This window comes from Bombyx mori, chromosome 26 (assembly GCF_030269925.1).
Source record: "Bombyx mori chromosome 26, ASM3026992v2".
NCBI classification, from domain to species: domain Eukaryota; kingdom Metazoa; phylum Arthropoda; class Insecta; order Lepidoptera; family Bombycidae; genus Bombyx; species Bombyx mori.
The window spans coordinates 1,902,697-1,928,994 of NC_085132.1; the positions used below are offsets into that span (position 1 = coordinate 1,902,697).

The following is a 26,298-nucleotide window of genomic DNA, read 5'->3' on the forward strand; positions in this document are numbered from 1 at the left end:
ATTGATAGCCTGAAAACTAACTTTTACTTACCTCATAATTTTTATTTAACGTTAAATTCACTCACAAAGTAACAAAAAATCTAGAAAAAGTAAAATAAAAACTTCGGACCGCTCGAGATTGTTTTGAAAACAATTAAAATTTTGTTTTTTAATTCTGGTATTCGCTAGTGCACGCAAAGGAACTTAGCGTGCAGCCAGAAATTACAATTAATATCATAAATATATGACTTTTAATTTTCTTTTTAGTTAAATTAGATGTGGCTTTAACACCAAAGCTTAAATTCATAGTATTTTCTTACAGACTGCTTATAAATACAACGAAAAACTGAAACCGGTAAGCTTCGATTTACAATTGCGTGTTAACGGCTATCCCTAGTAGTAGTATAAACAAACTTCGTTGTCACTTCACTTCGCTCGAGGCAGGGTAATTAAGATTAGTGTTTACAGAATGCCAATTCAAGGTCATTCTATTGCGAATGCGAAGTGATGGAGAATTTCGTAGTGAGATGCGAGTTCTTGTTTGACTTTTAGAGAATCGCAAGGCTGGAGAGAATTAATGTGTGTACAGGCGGCGATCACTACACTTGCATAGGTCATGACAGAACGTATGCAAGTTTGTAAAGTGTCGAGTGTCGGATAGATTTGACCTCATATGAACGCACCACGGTCGCTTTCTGTCCTAATGTGGGGACCGTATGTCATTCCTCTGTCGAGGGTGACACCTAAGTAATTGACTTTCGAAGCCTACGGTATCGGCTGGCCAAAGATTTTATTAGATACCGCACCTAATTCGCTACGAGATATTAGCAGGGATGTCGGGAGGGCGACCCCCTTTTAAGAGCATGGCTGTGGTTTTCGTAGGGTTGATGTCGATGCGCCACTTCCGGCACCACAGTCCTAAATTGGTGTTTCCGATCTGGGATTTACTATGCATGAACGACATTTTGCTGCTCTTTTTTTTATTGCTTAGATGGATGGACGAGCTCACAGCTCACCTGGTGTTAAGTGGTTACTGGAGCCCATAGACATCTACGACGCAAATGCGTCACCCACCTTGAGATATCAGTTCTAAGGTCTCATTGTAGTTACAACGGCTGCCCCGCCCTTCAAACCGAAACGCATTACTGCTTGGTGGTACCTACCCGCGCAGACTCACAAGAGGTCCTACCATCAGTAAAAAACTACTCGAGTAGTAGATGGCCGTGTCATCCACGAAAAGTGCTAACTGGGTTGCCGGCGATCGGGGTATATCGTTGATATACAAACTAAATAATAAAGCGGAGATCGCGGAGCCTTACGGGACTCAGGCCGTCAGTTGACGGAGGCCAGAGCGAGTTCCATCTACTCGATACCGAAACGAATGGTTCGACAAGAAGTCTCGTATGATGAGCACGAGTCTATATGGAATCCATGTGTACGATTTGTAAATTAAACCGTTGTGCAAGACTTTGTCGAATCACTTCGCGATATCGAAGAAGAAGGCTCCCATAGGAGGATATAGGTCTATTTAGTCCTACTAAGATATGCTTCGTGAGGCGGTGCACTTTTTTTTATTGCCTTTGTAGGCAGATGAGCATACGGCCCACTTGATGGTGAGTGGTTACCGTCGCCAATGGACTTCAGCAATGCCAGGGGCAGAGCCAAACCGCTGCCTACTGCTAAGTTGCTGGGTGCATTAGTGCTTACGGCCTGGTACTTGCTAACTGGTCACTGGAGCCCATTGACATCAGCCACGTTAATGCCGCCGCCCATCTTGAGATATGAATTCTAACTCTCCGTTTTTACAGTAGGTACCTACATGATAACTTTTTAAAGGATAATACCTACTACAGTCAAACCTGGGTAAGTGAGAACTGGATAAGTAAGAAAACTCTATAAGTGAGAGTAATAGCAAGGACCCGTCATTTTAAGCTCCCAAAACCTCTATTAGCGAGAAACAGAAACCTCTGTAAGAGAGAGTCGTTTTTTCCTCATGGACCTCCGTAAGTGAGACTGCTACCTATCTATACCTCTATAAGCGACAGCCGAGCTTTATTTATTTATTTATATTATTTAGGAGGAACAAATGACAAAACAAATTACAAATTTAACATCTGCTATTTTATGACTCATTTTTAACTTTCGTGGAACTTCTTATCATTGTTTTTGTATTGTTTTCTCGTGAATATTGAACATATTCTATTTCGTGGAACTAAATAACGTTGTTATTTTATCGTATTCTTTTATCGCATTATTTTCAAATGGACACGTGTGCCTGTGTACCGTCCTGTTTCTGTTCTGCATCATGTAAAAACGGAAAATTAAAATACTGTCATTAAAGTCATAAACTTAAAATAGTGAATGCATTTGAATGCGGAAAATCGCGAATCGAAATTCAGAGGGAGCATTAGCGAGAAACTCGGGTTAGTGAGAAACCTCTATAAGCGAGAATGAGATTGTGCTCCCTTGAACTCTCACTTATCCAGGTTTGACTGTATATCCTATTGCCATCGGTATGGAAATGTAACATTATTTTTACAAATAGTTTTAATATTTGATAGTAATAAATATGTGCGCATAGATAGACAATATCATGAATATAAACTACGCAATTAAATGAATAACTAATTTTATCCATTGCAAAGTTTTACATGTCTCTTGTAGAGTTGAGATCGCTATAATCGAATTTCGACTTCTACAATTTTGACCGAAAGAAAAAAGTCCCGAATTTATATATTTTATTTTTTATTGCTTAGGTGGGTGGACTAGCTCACAGCCCACCTAATGTTAAGTGGGTACTGGAGCCCATAGACATCTACAACGTAAATGCGCCACCCAGGGCTCAGGATTAATGCGCCACCCCTAGGGCTCAGGATAAATAAAACAACATCGAAATACTATTTTTTTTTTATTGCTTAGGTGGATGGACGAGCTCACAGCCCACCTGATGTTAAGTGGTTACTGGAGCCCATAGACATCTACAACGTAAATGCGCCACCCACCTTGAGATATAAGTTCTGAGGTCTCAGTATAGTTACAACGGCTACCCCACCCTTCGAACCGAAACGTATTACTGCTTCACGGCGGAAATAGGCGGAGTGGTGGTACCTACCCGTGCGGACTCCCAAGAGGTCCTACCACCAGTGATTACGCAAATTATAATTTTACGGGTTTGATTTTTATTACACGATGTTATTCCTTCACCGTGGAAGTCAATCGTGAGCATTTGTTGAGTACGTATTTCATTAGAAAAATTGGTACCCGCCTGCGGGATTCGAACACCGGTGCATCGCTACATACGAATGCACTGGACGTTTTATCCTTTAGGCCACGACGACTGTATAATTGAAACATTCGCATAGAACTTCTTATACCTGAAGACTGATCATCAATTTACCAGTATTTTTTTTTACAAAAAAGAGGATTAGAATGGAAGAAAACGTGTAAAATATATCGTGGTTGTCAAAGTTGAAGTTGTCAAGTTGTGGCCTAAAAGATAAGACATCCATTGCATTCGTATGTAGCGATGCAACGGCGTTCGAATCCCGCATGCGAGTACCAATTTTTCTAATAAAATACGTACTTAACAAAGTTCACAATTGACTTCCACGGTGAAGGAATAACATCGTGTAATAAAAACCAAACCCGCAAAATTATAATTTGCATAATTACTGGTGGTAAGTGAGTGAGTCCGCACGGATAGGTACCACCATCCTGTCTAATTTTGCCGTGAAGCAGTAATGCGTTTCTGTTTGAAGGGTGGGGCAGCCGTTGTACTGTTAAAACTGAGACCTTACAACTCATGTCTCAAGTTGGGTAGCAGCATTTATGTTGTAGTTGTCTATGGGCTCCGGTTAGTACTTAACACCAGGTGGGCCGTGGGCTCGTCCACCTACCTCCACTTCGATAAAGCGGCACGACACGAGAACCCTCTCATCGTGGCCGCCGGTAACTACATTCCCGATCCTGCGGAAAGAATGGAAAGCAGTCGACGTCGCTCCGTCATTTCGGATCCTCCCGATCCACTAACGGTGCTTTTAGGTACCTCAAGCACCGATCATCGTTCTCGTCGAACCCGTCGCTTACGACGAAGGACTCGACGAGTAAGTTAACCCGCAGATACAGCCCACTGAGTTTCTCGCCGGATTTTCTCAATGGGTCGCGTTTCCGATCCGGTGGTAGATTCTGCGAAGCACGTCTCTTGCTAGGGTTCGTGTTAGCAACGTCATCAGGTTTGAGCCCCGTGAGCTCACCTACTAGTTAAGGTTCCGCTGATATAGCCTCTCAAGGCTATCAGATTAGGTAGAAAAAAAAATACCACTTACCTAAGCAATAAAAAAAAACGAAACGGAAAGGTAACAAATTTGGGTTTTAAGCGAAATCGAAAACTGTCTTCCCTCTCTAGTTCCAAGCTCTCTGAATATATTATCAAGCGCAAATACAGCAAATATCGAATGAACAGAAAATAATCGTCTTTTTCACTATCGTTTCGTAGGAACACCTCATCTAGTTTTTGAATTTTGCAAACTTTTACTAAGTACAATATTAATGACATATTTTTAAATCAACATTTCTTCTATCACTAAACGCTTTTCCCTTGACGTTCCGGTGGACTTGGTCACGGTACTACTAAGAACATTATCACCATGCCAAGGTTAAGGTGCCGCGTGGATTCCAGATGTCTTCAACTAATATTGTTACTTTTAGCATTTCTATTCAACTGGTGCTCGGTTTGTTCGTCCAAAGTAGGTGAGTGTTATACGTGTGGCCTCGCTAAGCTGATATTGAACTATTACCTTAGTTCATGGGCAAATACAACGCGAATACAGCTCTGTACCTTTAGACATAAGATTGAAGTTGTGTCTGTCAATTGTGTTGCAGATAGCAAATCATCATCACCATCATCATTATCCTGCCCTTCTCCCAGTCACCTGGGGTTAGCGCAACATGTTTTCTCCTTCCTTACTCTTCTATCATATACCATTTCCTCGCTCACTCCCCTCTTACCCATATCATCTTTCACGCAATCCATTCATTTCTTCTTAGGTCTACCTCTTCCTCTATATCCTTCCACATTCATAGTTAACATTCTCTTACCAACCTGATTTTCATTTCGTCTCATCACATGTCCATACCATCCCAAACGCGCACTTCTCAGCTTCTCTGTCAGAGATGCCACTTTCAGACTTCCTCTAACATATTCATTCCGTATTCTATCCATTCTCATTACTCCACACATTTATCGCAACGTTCGCATCTCTGCTGCATGCAATCGCCTTAGCAATTATGACTACGATATCCAGACCTTCGACAGTAAAATTTTGCTCTTACAATCAGTAATTCGCATATTTTAACTATAGACTTAAAATGACGAAATCTTCTGAAAACCCGTACACTCATTATAATCAGCCTTTTTAATACAATTACAAATTTATAACAAACTAGCTGTACCCGTCCGCTTCGTTGGGCATTTAAAATTAACATTATTATTTCTCACCCCCACAAATATTCTGATCATTAACGCCCCCGCAACTGGTGTAGGGAGTCCAACATTCATATAAATATTAGCCTATCCATTAAGTACATGTATTTTCTACATGGATATCAAGTTTCAAGTCAATCGGATGCACGGTTTAGTAGTTATAACGGAACATCAATGTAGCCGTCGTGGCCTAAAGGATAAGACGTCCGGTGCATTCGTATGAAGCGATGCACCGGTGTTCGAATCCCGCAGGCGGGTACCAATTTTTCTAATGAAATACGTACTCAACAAATGTTCACGATTGACTTCCACGGTCAAGGAATAACATCGTGTAATAAAAATCAAACCCGCAAAATTATAATTTGCGTAATCACTGGTGGTAGGACCTCTTGGGAGTCCGCACGGGTAGGTACCACCACCCCGCCTGTTACCACTGTAGATTTATATATTAGTATAGATGTAATTGCAATCAGGAAATATTCGCATTAATTTATGCAATAACATCATTTAACAGAATTCCAAATACCAACAATCGATACGGACAAAAAGCGTCTGGCAATCATCGTTCCGTTCCGAGACCGCTTCGAAGAGCTCCTAGAGTTCGTTCCTCACATGACCGCCTTCCTGAAGAGACAAGACATCCCGTTCCACATCTTTGTGGTTCAACAGAAGGATAAGAACCGTTTCAATAGGGCTTCACTGATAAACGTCGGATTCTTGAAGACTCGAAGCCATTACGAATACATAGCGATGCACGATGTCGACCTTCTGCCACTTAACGACAATCTGAAGTATGAATATCCAGAAAAGGGGCCATGTCACATTCCGTCACCAGAAACGCATCCGAAATACAGCTACAAGTACTACGCCGGCGGCATAGTGTTGGTAACTAGGGAACATTACGAGCTGGTGAACGGAATGTCCAATCAGTACTGGGGCTGGGGGATGGAGGACGACGAATTCTACGTGAGATTGAAGGATGCGGGTCTCACATTCAACAGACCCAGCAATATAACAACGGGACGAAAAAACACATTTAGGTGAGCAGATGCAACAGTCAATATAATTAAATGACGCCATAGACACGTCCGTATGGATCCATTAGATCAAATAACTCTTTTTTTTTATCCTACCTATGCTGATAGCCTTGAGAGATTATTTCACCTTTAGCCTAGCGTGTAGGTGAGCTCTCGGGGTTCAAACCGGAGGTGTTGCTAACACTGGCCCTAGCAAGAGCACTGCTTCGCAGAATCAGCTACCAGATCGGAATCGCGACCCACTGAGAAGATCCGGCGAGAAACTCCTGCATAGACGCCTTCAGCTCTAACACAAAGAGCAGGCTTAGGGACCCCGGTAACCGTACTCGTCGAACTAGACAAAGAGTTCGATGCGCAATGTAACCCATGCATCAGCTCGTTGAGTTTCTCGCCGGATCTTCTTCCAATCCGTCGCGATTCCAATCCGGTAGTAGATTCATTCACGATGCAGCTACTCTTGAGCTATTAGGTTAAAGCTGAAGGCATCTAATGCAAAGGTTATTGCATCTGATGGATCCGTAACGACGTGAAAGTCGTTATGAAGTTTCTTGAGACATGACGGATTTTACCAAGTGTTGTCTAGGGACTCCGGGAATCACTTAAAGCGAAGCGAAAAACAATAATACGTAGATATCTGAAGTAAGATTAGCATACTATTGAAATTAAAACCATTAGATGTCTGCTAATGAAATTTGCATTTGTCTTTTTGTTAAAATAAATACAAAACGGTTAATAGCAAATTCTATTAATACATTTAGCTAAATAATTTATGCAGTGGAACATTGAAAACGTCAGATCGATTCGGTACCTCGCTGTGATGACGCGATGTCTGTGTGCCGCAGTAAGAGGAGACGGGGTGCCGAGAGATTTGAACAATTAAAGAGCACGGTAGTGGTATACAGGAGGAAACGGGAATGCATCTGTATAGGACTAGATAGGTGAATGAACTCACGTTCAACCTGGTGGCGATAGGACACTGGAGGCCATTGACCTTGCATCGTCATATGACCCACTATGAGACATGAGCTCGAAGTCTCAATCGTCAAAATTCCATTTTCTACCTTCGTACTAGCAGCTTTTTTTACCTACCTATGCTGATAGGCTTGAGAGGCTATTGCAGCTTCGCCCTAACATGTAGGTAAGCTCACGGGGCTCAAACCTGACGACGTTGCTAACACGAACCCTAGCAAGAGCCGTGCTTCGCGGAATCTACTACCGGATCGGAAACGCGACCCACTGAGTAGATCCTGAGAGAAACTCAGTGGGCTGTGTATGTGGGTTAATTTACTCGTCGAGCCCTTCGTCGCAAGCGACGGGTTCGACGAGAACGATGACCGGTGCTTGAGGTACCTAAAAGCACCGTTAGTGGATCGGGAGGATCCGAAATGACGTGTTTTGGGAGACGTCGACTGCTTTCCATTCTGTCCGCAGGACCGGGAATGGATAATCTTAATACTTTAACCCCTATTATATCACTACATAGTATAAAACAAAGCCGCTTTCTCTGTCCCTATATCTGTCTGTCCCTGTGTATGCTTAAATCTTTAAAACTACGCAACGGATTTTGATGCGGTATTTTTAATAAATAGAGTAATTGAAGAGGAAGGTTTATATGTATAATACATCCATTAAATAGTGGAGAAATCGTTAATAAATTACAGTTTCCGAAGCGAAGCGAAGGCGGGTCGCTAGTAGATAATATATAGATTCGTAATGTTTTGTTAAAGGCATATCCACGACGACGCGTATCGTGTCCGGGACAAGCGGCGGTGTTACAACCAGCTCGAGATGACGCGGCGTCGTGACCGCCGCACCGGACTCCATGACGTGGCCCACCGCGTGCTGAGCCTCCACAGCCTCACCATCGACGGGCTGCCGCTGACCGTCCTCAACGTAGAGCTCATCTGCGACCGGAACGCGACCCCGTGGTGTCAGTGCCCGGAAACCCGAGAACCCGAAATGCCTTTTACATCGAACTACGAGAATCACGTGTTCCATGAATTCAATGTGTGTTATAAAAATAAATGAGTGATTTATGCCTTTTTTGGAATGTTTTTATTTATGTGGAAATAACGAACGGAAAGATCTTCCAGTGAGCGGGTTTTTCTTCCTACCTAAGCTGATGGCCTTCAGATGCCATTTCAGCGTTTTTTTTTATTGCTTAGATGGGTGGACGAACCCACAGCCCACCTGGTGTTAAGTGGTTACTGGAGCCCATAGACATCTAAGACGTAAATGCGCCACCCACCTTGAGATATAAGTTCTAAGCATCTAAGCAATAAAAAGAATAAAACAACCCTGTATATTAGCAACGGTGACAGATAAGGTTGAAGACAGAAACGATGTAGTTAAGTATTATTTAAAAAAAACTGTAATAAAGTATGTTTATCAGTGTCTGGTACCCATACTGGTTTTAGGCAGCGACTTGGCTCTGCCCCTGGCATTGCGTTACCGTCGTCCATGGGCGACGGTAACCACTCACCATCAGGTGGGCCGTATGCTCGTCTGCCTACAAGAACTCTAAATTAGAGCCGGATAACCGTGCGTAATTTGTTTCCAATTATATATCTATGTCCTGTATGTGGATTTGAACCTCGGCACATTCGCATCGCCCGATACACCTCTTATCCTTTAGACCGTGTCGACTTCAACATTTTGTATTCACTAGTACTACTTAGAGCACCGTGCGTACCAATCCAACATATTCACACAATCGATACAATCGCGCACAAAATAAAAATAGGGTTTTTAAATTAAATCAACGTAAACATAAAATTAAACATTTATTATAACAACCAAAGTTTCAAGTAAGTACATGGAATAGTTCAACGAATAATTCATATATACATTACAACCGATACAACTTGAACATAGCATAAATAACACGAAAGTATATAATTATATTTTTTAATCCAATATTAAGTTTAACATTACTAACATAAATACATTGAAAAACATGCACAAACAAAAAAAAAGTGATATTTCACTTGAAAAATCCTGAAAGACGCGAGATAATTATATATATATATATATACCGTGTATGTGTTTGTATATTGTATAATGTAGTTTGGTTCACATTAAGTTATGCACCTACCACAGGATTCTCTACACCACCCTTGGTTGACTAGTAGAGAATGCCTCGGGCATTAAGTCCGCCATTGTACTTATGTGCATTAAGTTGAATAAATAAATAAATAATTCGTTAAGAAAATAAATTACTGCTCTCGACAATAAACCCTGAAGGTTTCTTTTAGCTTTTATATAAGAATGTAATATTAATTAAACAAGCCATATACTCCATCGAGTTATCCGCCTACACTAATCTATTTCTGATAATGTAATAAGTATTAACAGTGTCTGAACGCAAATCTACGTAAATACAATTGAATAAAAAGAAATTAATTACTAATTTGATAATTGAAGAATTTATCAAACGACTATTAAAATTTCGTTTGTATGAAAAAAAACTTTAGCCGATATGGTGGCGCACTAAGTAACGCTCGCGATTGCTGAACCGTAGGTCGTAGGTTCGATTCCCACCGGGTAACTATACTCTAAGTCTGGCCGTTTAATATATACAGGGTGTCCCAGAAAGAATGAAGAAGAATTTAACACCAGGTGGGCTGTCCTAGTAAAAAATTAATAAAAAAAAAGCATGGATAATTCTGAAACACCTCATAGTAGAGCTATTGAGGACACAAAAAAAATAATCTCAGGTAGTACCCAAATTACGTATTTAAAAAAAAAACTGATATTTTCCACACCGCTGTGTATTTCTGGAATATACAACAGCTACAAATAAATGAAATCCATAGGCTTTTTGGTGTTATAATATTACTACGTGAACTTTAACTAAGGAATATGCAAGAAATCGTATGAGTAGCTAGTGTATTTTTTTATATAAAAGTTAATCTGAACTTAAATTTTAATCATGAAATTTTGTATTTTTTCTTTATTTTTAATTTGGATAGTACCTAAGAAAAATATTTTTTGATTATTTTTTTGAGTCCCCAATAGCTATACTATGAGGTGTTTCAGGATTATCCATTCGTTCTGGGATACCCTGTATATATATATATACATAGAAATTTGATTTGCATATAAGTACGTATATCAGTCTCTGATTCCCATAATACAGACAATCCAAAATTGAGGACAGGATTAATGGAAATTAAATTAAAAACGCAACTAGAAAACGGCTCTATCTTAACCTGTATACATACATACATACAGACAATACCTACATCACATTGGAGGATTATCGATCGAAAAATATATATAATTGTTTTCAACCTCTCTAATTACACAGTCTATCGTGATACGTGATAAAAATTTAGGGTTTTATTTAAACATAGCTTTCAAATGATAAGATCGTAATTAATTAACGATAAAAAACATATAAATAGCATTAGGTTGTATAGTTCTTAAATATCTCCCGCCCCCTGGCATAGTGTGAATTTCAAAGTATGTTTTCATTAGGTTTTTTTTTATTATTATTGTATTCCATCTTCGAGCCGATGAATTGCGAATGTTATGTACGCCATTATTGTCACATGCATCAGAACATAAATTAAATAGTTTAAGTTATTTTCAATGTAAAATGTTTGTGATGTGGCAGTACTTTTTTAAATAAATAAATAAAATAAATAAATAAGTGTGAGTGCGTTCCCGGTACAAAGGTCCTCTGTATGATACGCCTAGATTTTATGTAGTAGTATTATGGTCCTATTTTATTTACAGAGGAGTAACATAAAAAAAGGTAGGAGCAAACGGCATAGAGTGATCCGTAATAACCTTTTGTCGCGAGGAGGTGGTCGTGACTCTCAGCATTGAGGAAATCGAAGGAGGAACAGACCATGAATAAATCATGAATGTTATTGATTTCAATAGAAAAGCCCGTCATTAGGTGATCATCGAATTGTTTTATCAGAATTTATTAAGGATATCGTAACGCCCCTAGGGACGACAACTTTCCATCTTATGTGCCGTCTTCTCGTTCGCTTTCTAAGACATTTATATCGAAATCTGGAGTGCGAGAAAGAGACAAAAAAAACTTGTCACGATTTTATATGGCAACCATTTTTGTAGAATCACTACATAGTATAAAACAAAGTCGCTTTCTCTGTCAGTATGTACGCTTAAATCATTAAAACTACGCAACAGATTTTGATGCGGTATTTTTAATAGAGAGAGTGATTGAAGAGGAAGGTTTATATCTATATATATAAAAATGAGACCCGTTTTCCGTTGTCACGACATAACATGAAAACGGCTTGACCAATTTGGCTAATTTTGGTCTTGAATTATTTTTGGAAGTCCAGAGAAGGTTTAAAAGGTATAAAAATATGAAAATTCTCGGAATTAAATAAAAATAACAATTTTGTTTTCCCTTTGACGTGTCCCCCGTCGGACGGATTCCTTTTGTTTGTTTTAAGTTTATTCTATATAAAAGTTTAGGTCTTTTATTTATCGATTGTGGCACTACGAAGTCTGCCGGGTCAGCTAGTGTATAATAACATCCATTAAATAGTTGAGAAATTAATAATAAATTACAGTTTCCGAAGCGAAGCCAGGGCGGGTCGCTGGTGTATTTATATAAATCTATATTAGCTTATGATTCAATCGCCAAAATACATTTGATGATAGGGTGTTCTTAGTTCTTTATTTATTTTTAACTTTAATGTCAATTAAAGCTTCAACTTGTCATTTACGTTCAAATGAGCTGTGGTTGTTCACCAAAACGCTTACGGGTCCTCATTAGTCCGTTTTTAAGCAAAAAATTTAACAATAATTACAAACATTCACTCACATATTAATATTTAAACAATAATTTCAACTAATTGAATTATATTAAATTATCACAATATATATTTATTTATTTGTAACGTACATATGTATTAAAATATTAATAATTATTATAATTCTAAGTAAACCGATATAAAAGTTATGAGACATTTTTTTTTCATAAATAGCGTCATGAATAGTATTATATTTTTTCAATAGTATTTATCTTCATATTATATGTATGTATCACACTAAGCTTTGTTCATATATATATCACTAACCCCAAATAAATTATTATGTTAACAATAATAACAAAAACAACGAGCTGTAGTTTCCAACACAGCGTTATACATACAGGGCGTTTAAAAATGAATTCGTTAATTTCTATTTGCATTTAAATAAAAAATCGATAGCTTAGTTCTGTCGTAGATATAATAATTAAGCGAGTGATAGTTTCTTTGTTCACGAGTTAAAACTAAATGAGTCGAATAAAATGAGATGACTACAAATTTCTAAAAATTAAACATTAACACAGTATCAAATTTCTAAAAGCGAACAATCAAATAGGGTTGCCACGTTCTATCAACTTTTTGAACGATAACAACAAGAGAATAATCAAATCAAAAAAAAAAACCAATACGATTTTAAATCTACATTAAATTATTCATTGAGATGTCGTTTTCTCGAATTAGACATTTTAATGAATACAAACTTTATTTTTTAACGTGATAAAGTTTGTTTTTGCGTGTTCGAAAATGAGCCTTGCGATGTTTTTGAGAATCCGAACGCGCTTTACTATATAACATACTATAATAGTATAGCAGTGATGAGATATATCGGAATCTTAAAGGAATTTTCACAATTGAATACGGGCGAATCCTCGATGGTATCCAAAGCTATCATAGAAGCTTATATCTTTTAATCTAAGGACGTGCGTAATTAACTGCACCACGTGACAATAACGAAAAAGCTATTGTTTTGTATTATATAAAACTTGAAAGCTCACATTCGAATTTTTCGGCCTTAAATTTCCCTCAAATTCTTAATCGCGACATAGATACTTAAAAAGCACAATTTTACTAACGCTCAAAAAGCTAAAGAACGTAACGTATTTTTCTATATCGACATGCACGGATCGGGAAGCTTAATAGATAAAGAGTGGAAATCCTTTGGCGAATTTCGCGTCCTTTTTCAATTTACGAGTGAAAAACGAGAGAGACAATAACGCATTTATAATTCGCTACCACGTCTTATATTTTTTCTAAAGAAGCTAATCTATAATGTTTTTATGAAACAATATATTCGCGAAAGCGTCTAGGCTAAAGCATATCCACTGAGTTTCTCGCCGCATCTTCTCAGTGGGTCGCGATTCCGACCCGTGGTACATTCAGCGAAGCACTGCTCTTGCTAGGGCTAGTGTTAGCAATTCTCTCAAGTTGAGCCCGTGGTGAGCTCACCTAACGATCCGCGTGAAGTCGGAATAGTCCCTTAGGCTACCAACGACTAAGTAGCGCGAAAAACGCCAAAGCAATTCCACTGAACACATTGTACGCCGGTATGATTTGCTTGTTTACAATCAATGAGTACATAAAGAAAGCATTTAAAATTTGGTACATTTTCTTAAAAAATTAAAAAAAAAACAAGATCGGCGTAATCATGGCAACAGAAGGCGGATTACCAAGCAACAGGATCCCGCATTATCGCAGGGCCGGCGTTAAAGCGAGATTTCGAATCCCGCATTATCGCAGGGCCGGCGTTAAAGCGAGATTTCGAATCCCGCATTATCGCAGGGCCGGCGTTAAAGCGAGATTTCGAATCCCGCATTATCGCAGGGCCGGCGTTAAAGCGAGATTTCGAATCCCGCATTATCGCAGGGCCGGCGTTAAAGCGAGATTCCGAATCCCGCATTATCACAGGGCCGGCGTTAAAGCGAGATTTCGAATCCCGCATTATCGCAGGGCCGGCGTTAAAGCGAGATTCCGAATCCCGCATTATCGCAGGGCCGGCGTTAAAGCAAGATTTTAAATCCCGCATTATCCCACGGCCGGCGTTAAAGCGACAAACTTCGAATCCCGCATTATCGCAGGGCCAGCGTTAAAGCGACAAACTTCCAATCCCGCATTTTCGCAGGGCCGGCGTTAAAGCGACAAACTTCGAATCCCGCATTTTCGCAAGGCCGGCGTTAAAGCGAGATTCCGAATCCCGCACTATCGCAGGGACGCCGGCGTACAATGCGTCAGAACAAACATCGAATACGACACTGGCTACATACGACGTGGTCATGCACACAGGGCGGCTCGCGCCTCGGTCACGTCGCGGCGCCGGCGTGTCGCGCTCACGGGGCGGACCGCGTCGGCGCGCAACACGTCAGCTACAATGCGCAACCGCTTCCCTACCAACAACACAACACCAAAGTTAAAACCGAACGAAGGGGATGCGCGAACGGAAGAGGGATTAACAAAAAACAACAAAACAAAAACAGAGAACTAAAATGAGTATAATACAAACAAAAAAAAAGGTGTTTAATACGCTTTTATTAGCTTGTAGTATGTTAGTATGTAACGGAATCTTTGAACATGATTTTGACGACCTCCAAAACGTCGGATTAAATCGAAATTTGGTATAGGTACTTATTAAGAATCGATGACAATGAAAATAAAAAAAATTTAAAAAATTACAAATAAAGAATAGTTTAAAAAAACTAACAAAATACGCTTTTATAGAAAACCCAACTAAAACATAGAAAATAATCCTTAATAAATTTGAATTAAAAATAGTGTAAGAAAAAATGATTTTATTGTAAAAAAAAAAGCGTGTGGTGCATGGTATCAGTAGTTATAAATATTTTATGAACAGATATGAGTAGAAAGGGTTATTTTGATAATATCCTGAAAAGCACTCCACGTTTTTTTTTTTTTACAATAAAATCATTTTTTCTTACACTATTTTTAATTCAAATTTATTAAAATTTATTATGTGATAACGTCAGTAGCAAAATTATTCCAAGTGCTACGTTCTGACGTCGGTCGTGCCTCTCTATCCCTCGTTCCGCGCTCTCGCTTGCACGCTCAAGCTCAGGCGGAACGTGACACTTTTTCGTGCATGCAGTCGGTGTTCATTGATTTATAATATCGCCAAAAAAAAAAAACAAAATAATGTTAATGCTTTGAGCGTCTCGTGTGTGGCTGGAGGAGTTCTAATTGACAGGACCAATCGACGCGTCTTAAAAAAAACATATTTCGAATTTTCTATTTTCAGAACTTACGTGAGCGCATTTAATTGTTTAGCATCCATTGCTGGCTGATAACAAGGCGGTTGAACACCTTACAAACGCTGTCAACACGCTTTTTTTTTAAATATATATGTATTAAAGTAATGAGAAGCATGTATTATAAACGTGTATTTGATATTTTATAAATTCAATAAATATTTAGACCGTCATTATCAGTCATTGACAATTAAAGAACTTTAGCATAAATTAAAATAACATTAAAAATATTAAACATTGTTTTGCAATTTCAAACTGTCGTAATAATTACAATGGCTTTTTTATCACAAAATTAACACTCCTAAATATTATTTTGTTGAATTCTTAAACAAGGTTAAAGAAGATAAATAAAATTAAGGGATATTATAAAAAAGAAAACAATGAAAATGGTTGCCTTTAGCGAAATTTGGCCTAAGTTTGAAACTATAATTACGTTTTACTAGGATGTAATTGAAGAATGCAATGCAATGCTGCCTATAAGCACACTAAGCCGAAAAGACAAGAAAAAATATAGTATATTTAAAAAATAGCTGAATAAACTGCTTTAAAAATTTTGTTACTTTTGTGCTTGTACCGGGCTTAGCTTAGTAGTCTGTGTCGAGTAGTAAGTAAGACTGTACTAAGCTAAGCCCGCTACATCATTATTCATCATCATCATATTAAATTATTTATCAAGCCTTATCGTTGAATAAAAAAAAATGACACATGATAAATAAACAAAGAAATTACGCTACCAAGTCCAGTGTAAGGCAATTAATATACTTAGTCTGGCCATAAATACTGTTACAATTAAAAATAAACAAAATATTACATTTGAATTTGGAATCTGTCATTTTTATATGATTGCTCATTGAGTTTTCTCATTTTGGCGCCAATACATTGTATAATATTTTGCGATATTAAAATGTTGTGGGGTGATAAAGGGAACCGAATCGCTGTGATTGCATTACACAAAGTAGGTATGGAGCCAAATGCAATTTTAAAAACTCTCCATACGCTTGGTATTAGGAAAATGTTTGTGTACCGGGCTATTAATAGGTGCAATGAGACCTCCTCTGTTTGTGACAGAAAAAGATCTGGCCGTCCACGTAGTGTTCGTACGAAAAATGTGGTCAAAGCAGTAAGGGAAAGAATTCGAAGAAATCCTGTCCGAAAGCAAAAGATTTTATCTCGGGAGACGAAGATAGCACCTAGAACCAGGTCGCGTATTTTAAAAGATGACTTAGGACTTGCAGCCTATAAGAGACGTACTGGTCATTTTTTAACTGATAATTTAAAAGAGAATAGGGTGGTAAAATCGAAACAACTACTGAAGCGGTACGCAAAGGGAGGTCATAGAAAAATTTTGTTTACGGATGAGAAAATTTTTACAATTGCGCAACATTTTAACAAACAAAATGACCGTATTTATGCTCAAAACTCTAAGGAAGCTTCCCAATTAGTCGACAGAGTGCAACGTGGGCCCTGTCCGACTTCAGTGATGGTTTGGTGGGGCATTAGCTATGAAGGAGTGACTGGGCCATACTTTTGTGAAAAAGGTATGAAAACATCGGCACAAGTGTATCAAGATACCATTCTTGAGAAGGTAGTGAAGCCCCTTAACAACACCATGTTCAATAATTTCGGACTTCATCAGAGCTGAAGACTGGCCGTCGTCTAGTCCGGATCTTAATCCGCTGGATTATGATTTATGGTCAGTTTTAGAAAGTACGGCTTGCTCTAAACGCCATGATAATTTGGAGTCCCTAAAACAATCCGTACGATTGGCAGTGAAATTTTATCCCATGGAAAGAGTGCGTGCTTCTATTGATAACTGGGCTCTACGTTTAAGGACTGTATTGCAGCCAATGGAGACCACTTCGAAGAAGCTTTTTATACTTTAAATTGTTTTTTACACTGTAAAAACAGTTTGTACACTGTAAAAGTAATAAATGTTATTTGCCATAGATTTTTTTTTGTTTTTTATTTGTAACAGTATTTATGGCCAGACTAACACCCGTATCTTTAGTCGTTTACACGAGCTTAACTCGACTCGACTCAACCTCCAACGCGCGTTTTGGTATGATTAGTCGTAAAAATAAACTCCACTCAAACGTCCTTGGAAAATTTTCCTAACCGGAGTGAAGTAAGCGAACTGTCAAGTCAAGGTACGTCGCGTCGTACCTTGAACGTTCCTCAAGGCTGGTTTTCTATCAATGTCCAAATAGTATGTGGACCGCAAATGGAAATATATGATATTGTTGTGCAATGGCCTGGATCTGTGCATGATTCCCGCATATTTTGATAATTTAATTTTGATAATTTTTATTAATAAAGTAAATAGTTCGAGGTTAGACATTTGAAACTTTTTATTTTATTTACCTACCTATGAGACATATTTTGCTTACTACCTGATAAATAAAGTCAATGCGATTATAAGTTTTATTTATATAATAATAAACTGGTGGTTGTGGAAAAGCACTTCAACAACACGATGCAACCAAAATCACACAAAAGCGGCGAATAAAAATACAAAGCCGGATCCGAAATCTAAAATAATAATAGGTTAGAAAATAAATAATACACTTTCAGATTTACCGCACGCACACATATTTACGAATAACACAGCAACAAAAACATCAAACAAGTTCATCTAGTGTCAAACAGACAGCGGCAGCTTGACTTTGACATTAAACAATGACCATAGACTACAGAACTCTATGGGTTTGATGCTAGCTTGATCAAATTTTCATCATTATTACCTCACTCGAGGACAGTTGAGGAATATTGTAATGGTCGACTAAAAATACCAAACTCGAGTAAGTTTGGAGGGAATTCTCGAGCATCATCGGATGAGTTAAGAGTGGAGGACTATTTTACGAAACGTCTAAAGATACGGGCATTAGTGTATAATCAAGAAGCGTAAGTCCAATCAATGGAAAATGTTTCTAGTCTCCCATACGTTTTCTAAAATAATATTACAATTTCTGATATTTCGATTACTTCACAGTATTCATCGTCCCGAAATTTGGATGTCTTTTTTTTTAATGTTTAGATGGGTGGACGAGCTCACAGCCCACCTGGTGTTAAGTGGTTACTGGAGCCCATAGACATCTACAACGTAAATGCGCAACCCACCTGGAGATATAAGTTATCAGTATAGTTACATCGGCTGCCCCGCCCTTCAAACCGAAACGCATTACTACGTCACGACAGAAATAGGCAGGGTGGTGGTAACTACCCGTGCGGACTCACAAGAGGTCCTACCACCAGTAATTTCGCAAAATATAATTTTGCGGGTTTGATTTTTATTGCACGATGTTATTCCTTCACCGTAGAAGTCAATCATGAACATTTGTTAAGTACGTATTTCATTAGAAAAATTCGTACCCGCCTGCGGGATTCGAACACCGGTGCATCGCTACATAATATGAACGAACCAGGCGTATTATCCTTTAGGCCACGACGACTTCATAAATTTTAACTAAATATTATTAAAAATTGATATTAGTTTCTATTATTCTAGTTTACACGAATCAAAGAGATATTCAACTAGATAAATCTTTATAGGGAAATATATTATATACAATTTAGGTGGCATCTACAATAAGGGTAGAAAGAGACATATATTTTTTTTTAATTTTATATTATTTTTCGTTTAGATTAAGATATTTACTCGAAATATGTGAGTAGCTAGATGTTGTCTGCAAACTCTGCGTGTACTTGTGTTTAGAAGCAGTGAATACTTGTGCGAGGGAGAGCAGTGATGGATTTAGGCTTGATGCCGGCTTGGTCCTATTTATCGCACCGCCTTTAAGGTTAGAACAAATCCAATTAAATTTGATCCAATATTTTAGATTTAAAATGAGACCTTTTTTTTTTTTCTTCGAAAAACCAATTTGAACTCATTTTCAAAGGAGACTGTCTTTACATTTTCAAATCCTCCCCATTCAAGCCCCTCAAATCAAGCCGCCTGGGCCTGGTCTGGGCCTCACGGACCTAAGCGTAAATCCATCATTAGTGGGGGGGTGGTGAGTTTTTGGAAACCATGCTGACGGTGGAAGACGACAGACAAGTCCTACATTTTTTTTATTGCTTCGATGGATGAACGAGCTCACAGCCCACCTAGTTATCGTAAATGGTTATCGAAGCCCATGGACATCTACAACGAAATGCCACAACCCACCTTGAGACGTGAGTTGTAAAGTCTCAATTTTAACAGAACAACGGCTGCCCCGCCCCTCGAACCGAAGCGCATTATTTCTTTACGGCAGAAATAGGCAGGGTGGTGGTACCTACCCGTGCGACCTCTACCTACGATTTTCGCAGACTCTACGTCATTTATATCCGACAATACAGGACACACCGACCCTATATACTTCGTTCCTGTAATATTGTTTTGAATGCGTATTTGTGCTGCCTTTTGTTATATTGCGCGATATTGTGCATTAACTTCTCATCGGACCTTGAGACATGAGGTCGTATTCTCAAGTGTGCATTAACTTCTCATCGGACCTTGAGACATGAGGTCGTATTCTCAAGTGTGCATTAACTTCTCATCGGACCTTGAGACATGAGGTCGTATTCTCAAGTGTGCATTAACTTCTCATCGGGCCTTGAGACATTTGAGGTCGTATTTTCAATTCGGCCACCGTGTAAACTGAAATCCATTACCGTTATGCGGTAAGTAATCAAATCGATTTGGCACCAGAATACATTTATTAAGATTATTATTAAGATATTTATTAAGATTTTTTGTAATCACACGTTTCGAGTATTATTTTACTTTTTTCGTATTTTAGATTAAATATTTTTATTTTTAATAAATTCTACAATAATAAATAACATACAATAAAATGGAAGATTAAAAATTTTTTTTTTTCTAAATTCGAAATAGAATACATATATTATTATAATAGATATAAGTAGGAGTTTCATAATTGAATTGACATTATAATTTATTTATTTTTTTGTAAATTTGGCAATGTTTTTGGCTTTTAATACTTTTCAAATACAATTATGGAGGTTTCATTGAATAAATTTTAGAATATATATTAATCGACGCTGACGACACGCTAATCAAAGAATTTACATTATCTTTTTAATATTTCAACTTTACAAATAGACTACATGTCCGTAACTTTAAAAGTAAAAAGAGTTGAGTGTTGCTAGATTTTTAAATTCTCCTAGTGTTGCCATCTAGGGTTACCGTATCGAAACGTTGAGCAATAAACGTAATGTTTTTTATTTGTTCAAACCACAAAATTTACATACGAACACATCCCGAATGTTTTTTTTTTTTTTTGTAGAAAGAAATCATCGCTGCTCCAGATGAATTCAAGTACATTACCTATTTCTGATATTACACAAATATTGCCTGTATCTACATTAAATTATTGTAGAGAGGAAGAAAAAAAAACCCTCATAAAACGTAGTAAAATATTGTCAAGTGGAAGTGAAGGTTCTGGAACATTGTGCGGGGGCGGGCCGGCGGCCGCTCACACGACGGCCTCCGAGTCGCTCAGCACGTGGATGCCGTGCTTGGTCAGCAGCAGACGCACGATGTCCTCGCAGCTCCGCGACCCCCGCGCCCCAACCCCCGGCCCCCGCACCGCGCCCCCCAACCCCTGCCCCGCGCTCGCCTTGTCGCACAGCTTGCTTGCTTCCGATCGACTGGTTTTAACGTCGGTCGCGCACCGCCCCCTCGAGGAGCCGCGGGGGGGCGAGGGGGGCCGCGCGGGGGGGTCGCCGCCACACGGGTGCGGACTCACCTTGTCGCCGGCCGTGGCGTGCTGGGCGACGTCACTAACGATCTTGACCGCCTTCCCGGGCACGTAGCCGGGGGGCACCCTGTCCACGTACGCCAGCTTCGGTTTCACGCCGTCGACCGGACTGACCGAGTCGGTGCGGGAGCTCGATATAAGAAAGTTAGTTTTTTTGGCGCGCCTCCCAGGCGGCGGGCGCGCGGTTGATGACGTCACGTCGCGCAGACTCGCGTGCTCACTGTCCCGGGCGGCGTGCGAGAGAAGCGTCCGTTAGTACACGTGAGTATCGGGTTAGTGGTGTTGGTGGGGGAGGTGGTATACTCACGGCGCGGCGGCGTAGAGCGCGTGGCGGGCGGCGTAGGCGAGCACGGCGTCGTCGGTGAGGTAGCGCGCGCTCTCGCCTCGCCGCAGCAGCCGCCGCACCACGGTGGAGCTCACCTCGTTGACCACGTGGTTGGGCACCAGCAGGATGTTCCTCTACGTTACAACAAACAAACACACCCCTAATCATTCTATGCATTCATTTTTACAACGATAAACAAAAATGCAATTTGCACACGGCAACATTTTTTTTTTATGTTTGATAGATTACTGGTAGCCAGAAGGCCTTTCCAGTTTTACCAGGACAGGTGGGCGAGCAAAGGTTCAGCCAGGAAGGGACGGCACGGCAACATAGAAACCTTCAAAAATATTATTTCTCATTCTCTGGCAAACTCAATACCATGTTTATCTCTTTTTAGTTTCAGTTTCATAGAGTTTCAAATATAAAGTCGCTACAAGTTTTTTTTTAATTTATTGCCTAGATAGGTGGACGAGCTCACAGCCTGCCTGGTGTTAAATGGTTACTGGAGCCCATAGACATCTACAAAGTTAATTGCGCCACCCACCTTGAGACAAATTCTAAAGTCTCAAATATAGCTACAACGGCCGCCCCACCCCTCAAGCCGAAACGCATCACTGCTTCACGGCAGGATGGTGGCACCCACCCGTGCGGACTCACAAGAGGTCCTACCATCGGTAAAGATGTGAAAGATGATTTTATGTACTCATTTTTATAACAAGTTTTATTGACCGCTTCGACGAGGTTTCCATGGGACAATACACGCCACCGTAAATAACCTCACATTACCTTCCCTAAGTGTACAGTTCACGGCTTACCCTGTGCTTATAAAGTATGTCAGATTCGTGAATAAACTTGGAGGGGTTACTGCCTGCCCTGGTGACCACCACTAAGCCATGCGTACCGACTATTGCTTCGATCTGAAAATTAATTTAACTATTAAATACTGACTCACTGAACTGTTATTGCCACTGATTAACTGACAATGGTAGGCCAACATTAGTGTTGCCAGAGAAAAACACTTAATCCCATACCCAGCTTGGAGCATGAGATCGGCGTCTCAATGGTATTGTACAATGGCTCTTAAAGCCTTCAGAATGTATGAAAGATGAGATCCGTGACATACAAATTTGAGTTAACTTTTACGCTATCGAGAACGTTAAAAAACTCGCACTAAGCACAGAGTTCGAGAAGGCGAATCATAGTCTGCCTATTCACAATCTCTCTACTCACATCTTCATCAGACCAAAGTCCCGGGGTGGCGAAGGACTCCAGAAGATCAGCACCGCAGAGCAGCTTTACTGTCACCCGTTCTTGATAGTTACCATTCGTCATTAGAGGAAAGTTGTCAGTCTCATCATAGCTGTTCACATTGAGAACGTCATCTGGCAACCACTCCGCTGAATCTGGATCTAAATTTGATTTGTATCCATTTATTATATCCTGAAATTTATAAATTGTTTAGCATAGCGATTTAGAAATAGGCAGAATAGCTAAACCTACCTCACAACAGCTTATAGTACATCTTGATTATACAATGTGATTGTACAATGATGATGAACTTTCCAGATTCATTTTCTGTTGTTTTTTTTGCAATTCTTCACAGTATGGATCAACTCTGCTCCAGTGCGATGATCAAAACAACATGACAAGACTATTTGCAAAAATTCCTCAAACACACCAAACACAAACTATCTCCATCGACCAAGGTATAGAGTAGATACTCCGTATCTCTACAGAGAGTATCTGGGGAGATCATTTCGAGCAGAGGCTCCAATTCATGAGAACAGGATTATCGACAATCTTATCATACAAACAATCCTATATAGTCAAACGGAAATGAGTTGAGTAGTCATGGCCTAAAGTATAAGACGTCCGGTGCATTCGTATCTAGCGATGCACCGGTGTTCGAATCCCGCAGTTACCATTTTTTTCTAATGAAAATTATTACGTATTTCATTAGAAAATTGGAAGTCAACTTCCACGGTGAAGGAATAACATCGTTATAATAAAAATCAAACCTGCAAAATTATAAATTGCGTAATTACTGGTGGTAGGACATCTTGTAAGTCCGCACGGGTAGGTATCACCACCCGGCCTATTTCTGACGTGAAGCAGTATTGTGTTTCGGTTTGAAGAGTAGGGCAGCCTTTGTAACTATACTGAGGCCTTAAACTCATATCAAGGAGGGTTGCGCATTTACATAAAGCTTCATTTGAAGCCGAATCTGTGTATGCTGCTAGGCGTATGAGACTGTTTTGCTTTGTTAAATTCTCCCAATATTTTATATGCCAACTTAGCTTTACCGTCTAAATGACTTCAATAGTGTACCACAATGGGTTGAAGTTAAGAAAATCCAGCTGCCCCTTTCGGAGACTTGCTCCAGAGAACAATTCAATTTGTTATATTTGAAGTACCTGTCCTTCACCACATTCCGAAATAAATACTGATAGAGGAAAGATCACATATACCAGTAATGCATGTCATCAATGAATAGCATGACGAAATTGTTGATATCAATGTAGAGAGCACAGTTAATGATCATGATCAGAGCAGCAGCTCTCAATCTTGGTTGTGATATTCAAATTGAAAATCCACAAGTAGATACCAACGAATATACACTTAACACATGCTCATGAAATTTGACAACGCTTTTGACAATTATAGAAAACCAGAATGTAATAAAAATCTGCTTAACAATTTTCCAGCTATATTTGTTATCAAAATTACTGAATGTTACTGCGTATTGTGGACCAGCAGAGATGGGTACCTGGGCCATTCTGCCTATACCTGCTATCATGCAAGATTTCAAACATATGGTTCAAGGGTATGGCCATGATGCATTTATGTTGTGATGCCTGTGTGCTCCAGTAACCACTTACCAACAATTATATCATGCGACGGTTCACTTAATATTGCAATAAAACATAAAAATAATTATTTATTAATATCAATTCAGTAAGTAAACTTTTTTACTTTACGTTATATTACTTTTGGCTATGCAAATTATTAAGTACCTCACAGCCAATTTCAAAACTTACTTGATGGTATTTTAAGGACAGTCTGGTTCTTGTCCAGCCAGCCTGACGAGATTCCCATTCCGATACTTTGATCCAGTTTGAGGAACGCAAGGCTAATTTCAACATGCTAATTCTGAAAATTTTGTAAATTAAATTAATATTTATGTATGCTTTTTTGCCAGCTTACAAACTGTTGGCCCATTTCGTCTTCTGCCACTGTCTTGGACACTAGCAAATAGTGATTCATTTCAAAACTGGTATGAAAAATTAAGTGTAAATACTTTTTTTTATTGCCTAGATATGTGGACGCGCTCACAGCCCACCTGGTGTTAAGTGGTAACTGGAACCCATAGACATCTACAACGTAAATGCGCCACACACCTTGAGATATAAGTTCTAAGGTCTCAGTATAGTTACAACGGCTGCCCCACCTTTCAAACTGAAACGCATTACTGCTTCACGGCAGACATAGGTGGGGCGGTGGTACCTACCCGTGCGGACTCACAATAGGTCCTACCACCAGTAATCAAGCATAATCAAGCATAGTCTAATCAAGCATAGCAAGACACAGATCTAGAAGCATAGCTTTAAAGTATCCACTGCCACTTGTAATCAACCTGGGATGAAGGTTGGCAAAATAGAAAAACCAATCTCCCATGGGTAAACCACAGAAAACAGATTCTCCTCATTTTGTACTTTCGTTTTATAGATTTGGAAACAATTGAATAAAACAATTGAAATCATTGTCATTTTTAACTATGTAAGTAAAACAAGGCGCAATCACAAGTGTCCGAGAAATACTTAGGCTTATTATCTCGAGGATCGCGATGCAAAACATTCAGTGGTATGTCTTTTGGGACGAGGTGTGATATTTTTATTTACCTGTGATGCGAAGCAACTAAATCCTTTTTGCCGTAAGCGTCGTGGACAGGAGAAACGATTCCGCCGACTACTGAACCAATACCAAACGAATGTATGTAATCACGGGCAATTTCTGAAGAAAAAATAAAATAAATTAACATAAATATATATTGTTTGACGATTATCGTTAGAAAATGAGCTTTTATAGTTTTCTTTAATTTTTTATATTTTTTATTGTTGCTTCTTTAAAATTTTGAGGTCAATTAAATATTTAAATAAAATTTAACTTTTCCTTGACCTTTTCGCGTTTATGATAACTTACCGAACATTCGCAGATGCATATACGTAGGAGGGCTGAAACTCCCACAGGCTATCAAAACTATCGACCCTTTAGACATTTTGTTAATTTCCTTTGATTCTTATCATGTAAACAGGCGATTTTCCTTTTTTTTATTTAAAAACAAATATTTAAAACGTCATGGAAGTGCCTTTCACAGATCAGGCAAAACCACGACCACGTAGTAATCTGTATTTTTTTTTTATTTTATGACCTGGTGACAGAGGGCTTAGTGAATTTAGCCTCCCTTTTTTGATTTTCGGATTTTTTTTATTTTAATTATTTGTTCGTCGTTTGTTCGTTAATGTTCAAATGTAAAAATTGTTTTTTCGCCTTTTATTTATTTATATTTAATTAAACAAATGATCACCGTTAAGTTGGCTCCCTTTACTAGATATCTTTATTTTTATCGCTCAGATTAATTAATTTTGATCGATTATCGTTTG

At 39.0% G+C, this 26,298-nt stretch overlaps 2 protein-coding genes across 3 annotated transcripts; one reads left to right on the plus strand and one right to left on the minus strand.

The window, feature by feature from the left end:
* The first annotated feature begins 1,600 nt into the window (after positions 1 to 1,600).
* LOC101735627 (beta-1,4-galactosyltransferase 7) lies at positions 1,601 to 8,541 on the plus strand. Of its 2 annotated transcripts, none has more exons than XM_062676306.1 (3): positions 1,601 to 2,402; positions 5,976 to 6,501; positions 8,226 to 8,541. In XM_062676306.1, the coding sequence occupies exons 1-3, from the start codon at positions 2,351 to 2,353 to the stop codon at positions 8,524 to 8,526; spliced, it is 879 nt and encodes a 292-aa protein (XP_062532290.1). In that variant the 5' UTR covers positions 1,601 to 2,350; the 3' UTR covers positions 8,527 to 8,541. The 2 variants fall into 2 exon arrangements, with proteins under 2 accessions (XP_062532290.1, XP_004933020.1); XM_004932963.5 differs by lacking the exon at positions 1,601 to 2,402 and adding an exon at positions 4,164 to 4,728.
* A 723-nt stretch (positions 8,542 to 9,264) lies between these two features.
* LOC101746962 (nicotinamide/nicotinic acid mononucleotide adenylyltransferase 3) lies at positions 9,265 to 26,038 on the minus strand. Its single transcript, XM_012696215.4, has 8 exons — positions 25,838 to 26,038; positions 25,537 to 25,648; positions 24,676 to 24,787; positions 22,868 to 23,077; positions 22,453 to 22,554; positions 21,620 to 21,771; positions 21,301 to 21,532; positions 9,265 to 14,674 (listed from the first exon to the last, which is right to left on the minus strand). The coding sequence occupies exons 1-8, from the start codon at positions 25,911 to 25,913 to the stop codon at positions 14,654 to 14,656; spliced, it is 1,017 nt and encodes a 338-aa protein (XP_012551669.1). The 5' UTR covers positions 25,914 to 26,038; the 3' UTR covers positions 9,265 to 14,653.
* Between the last annotated feature and the right edge of the window lie 260 nt (positions 26,039 to 26,298).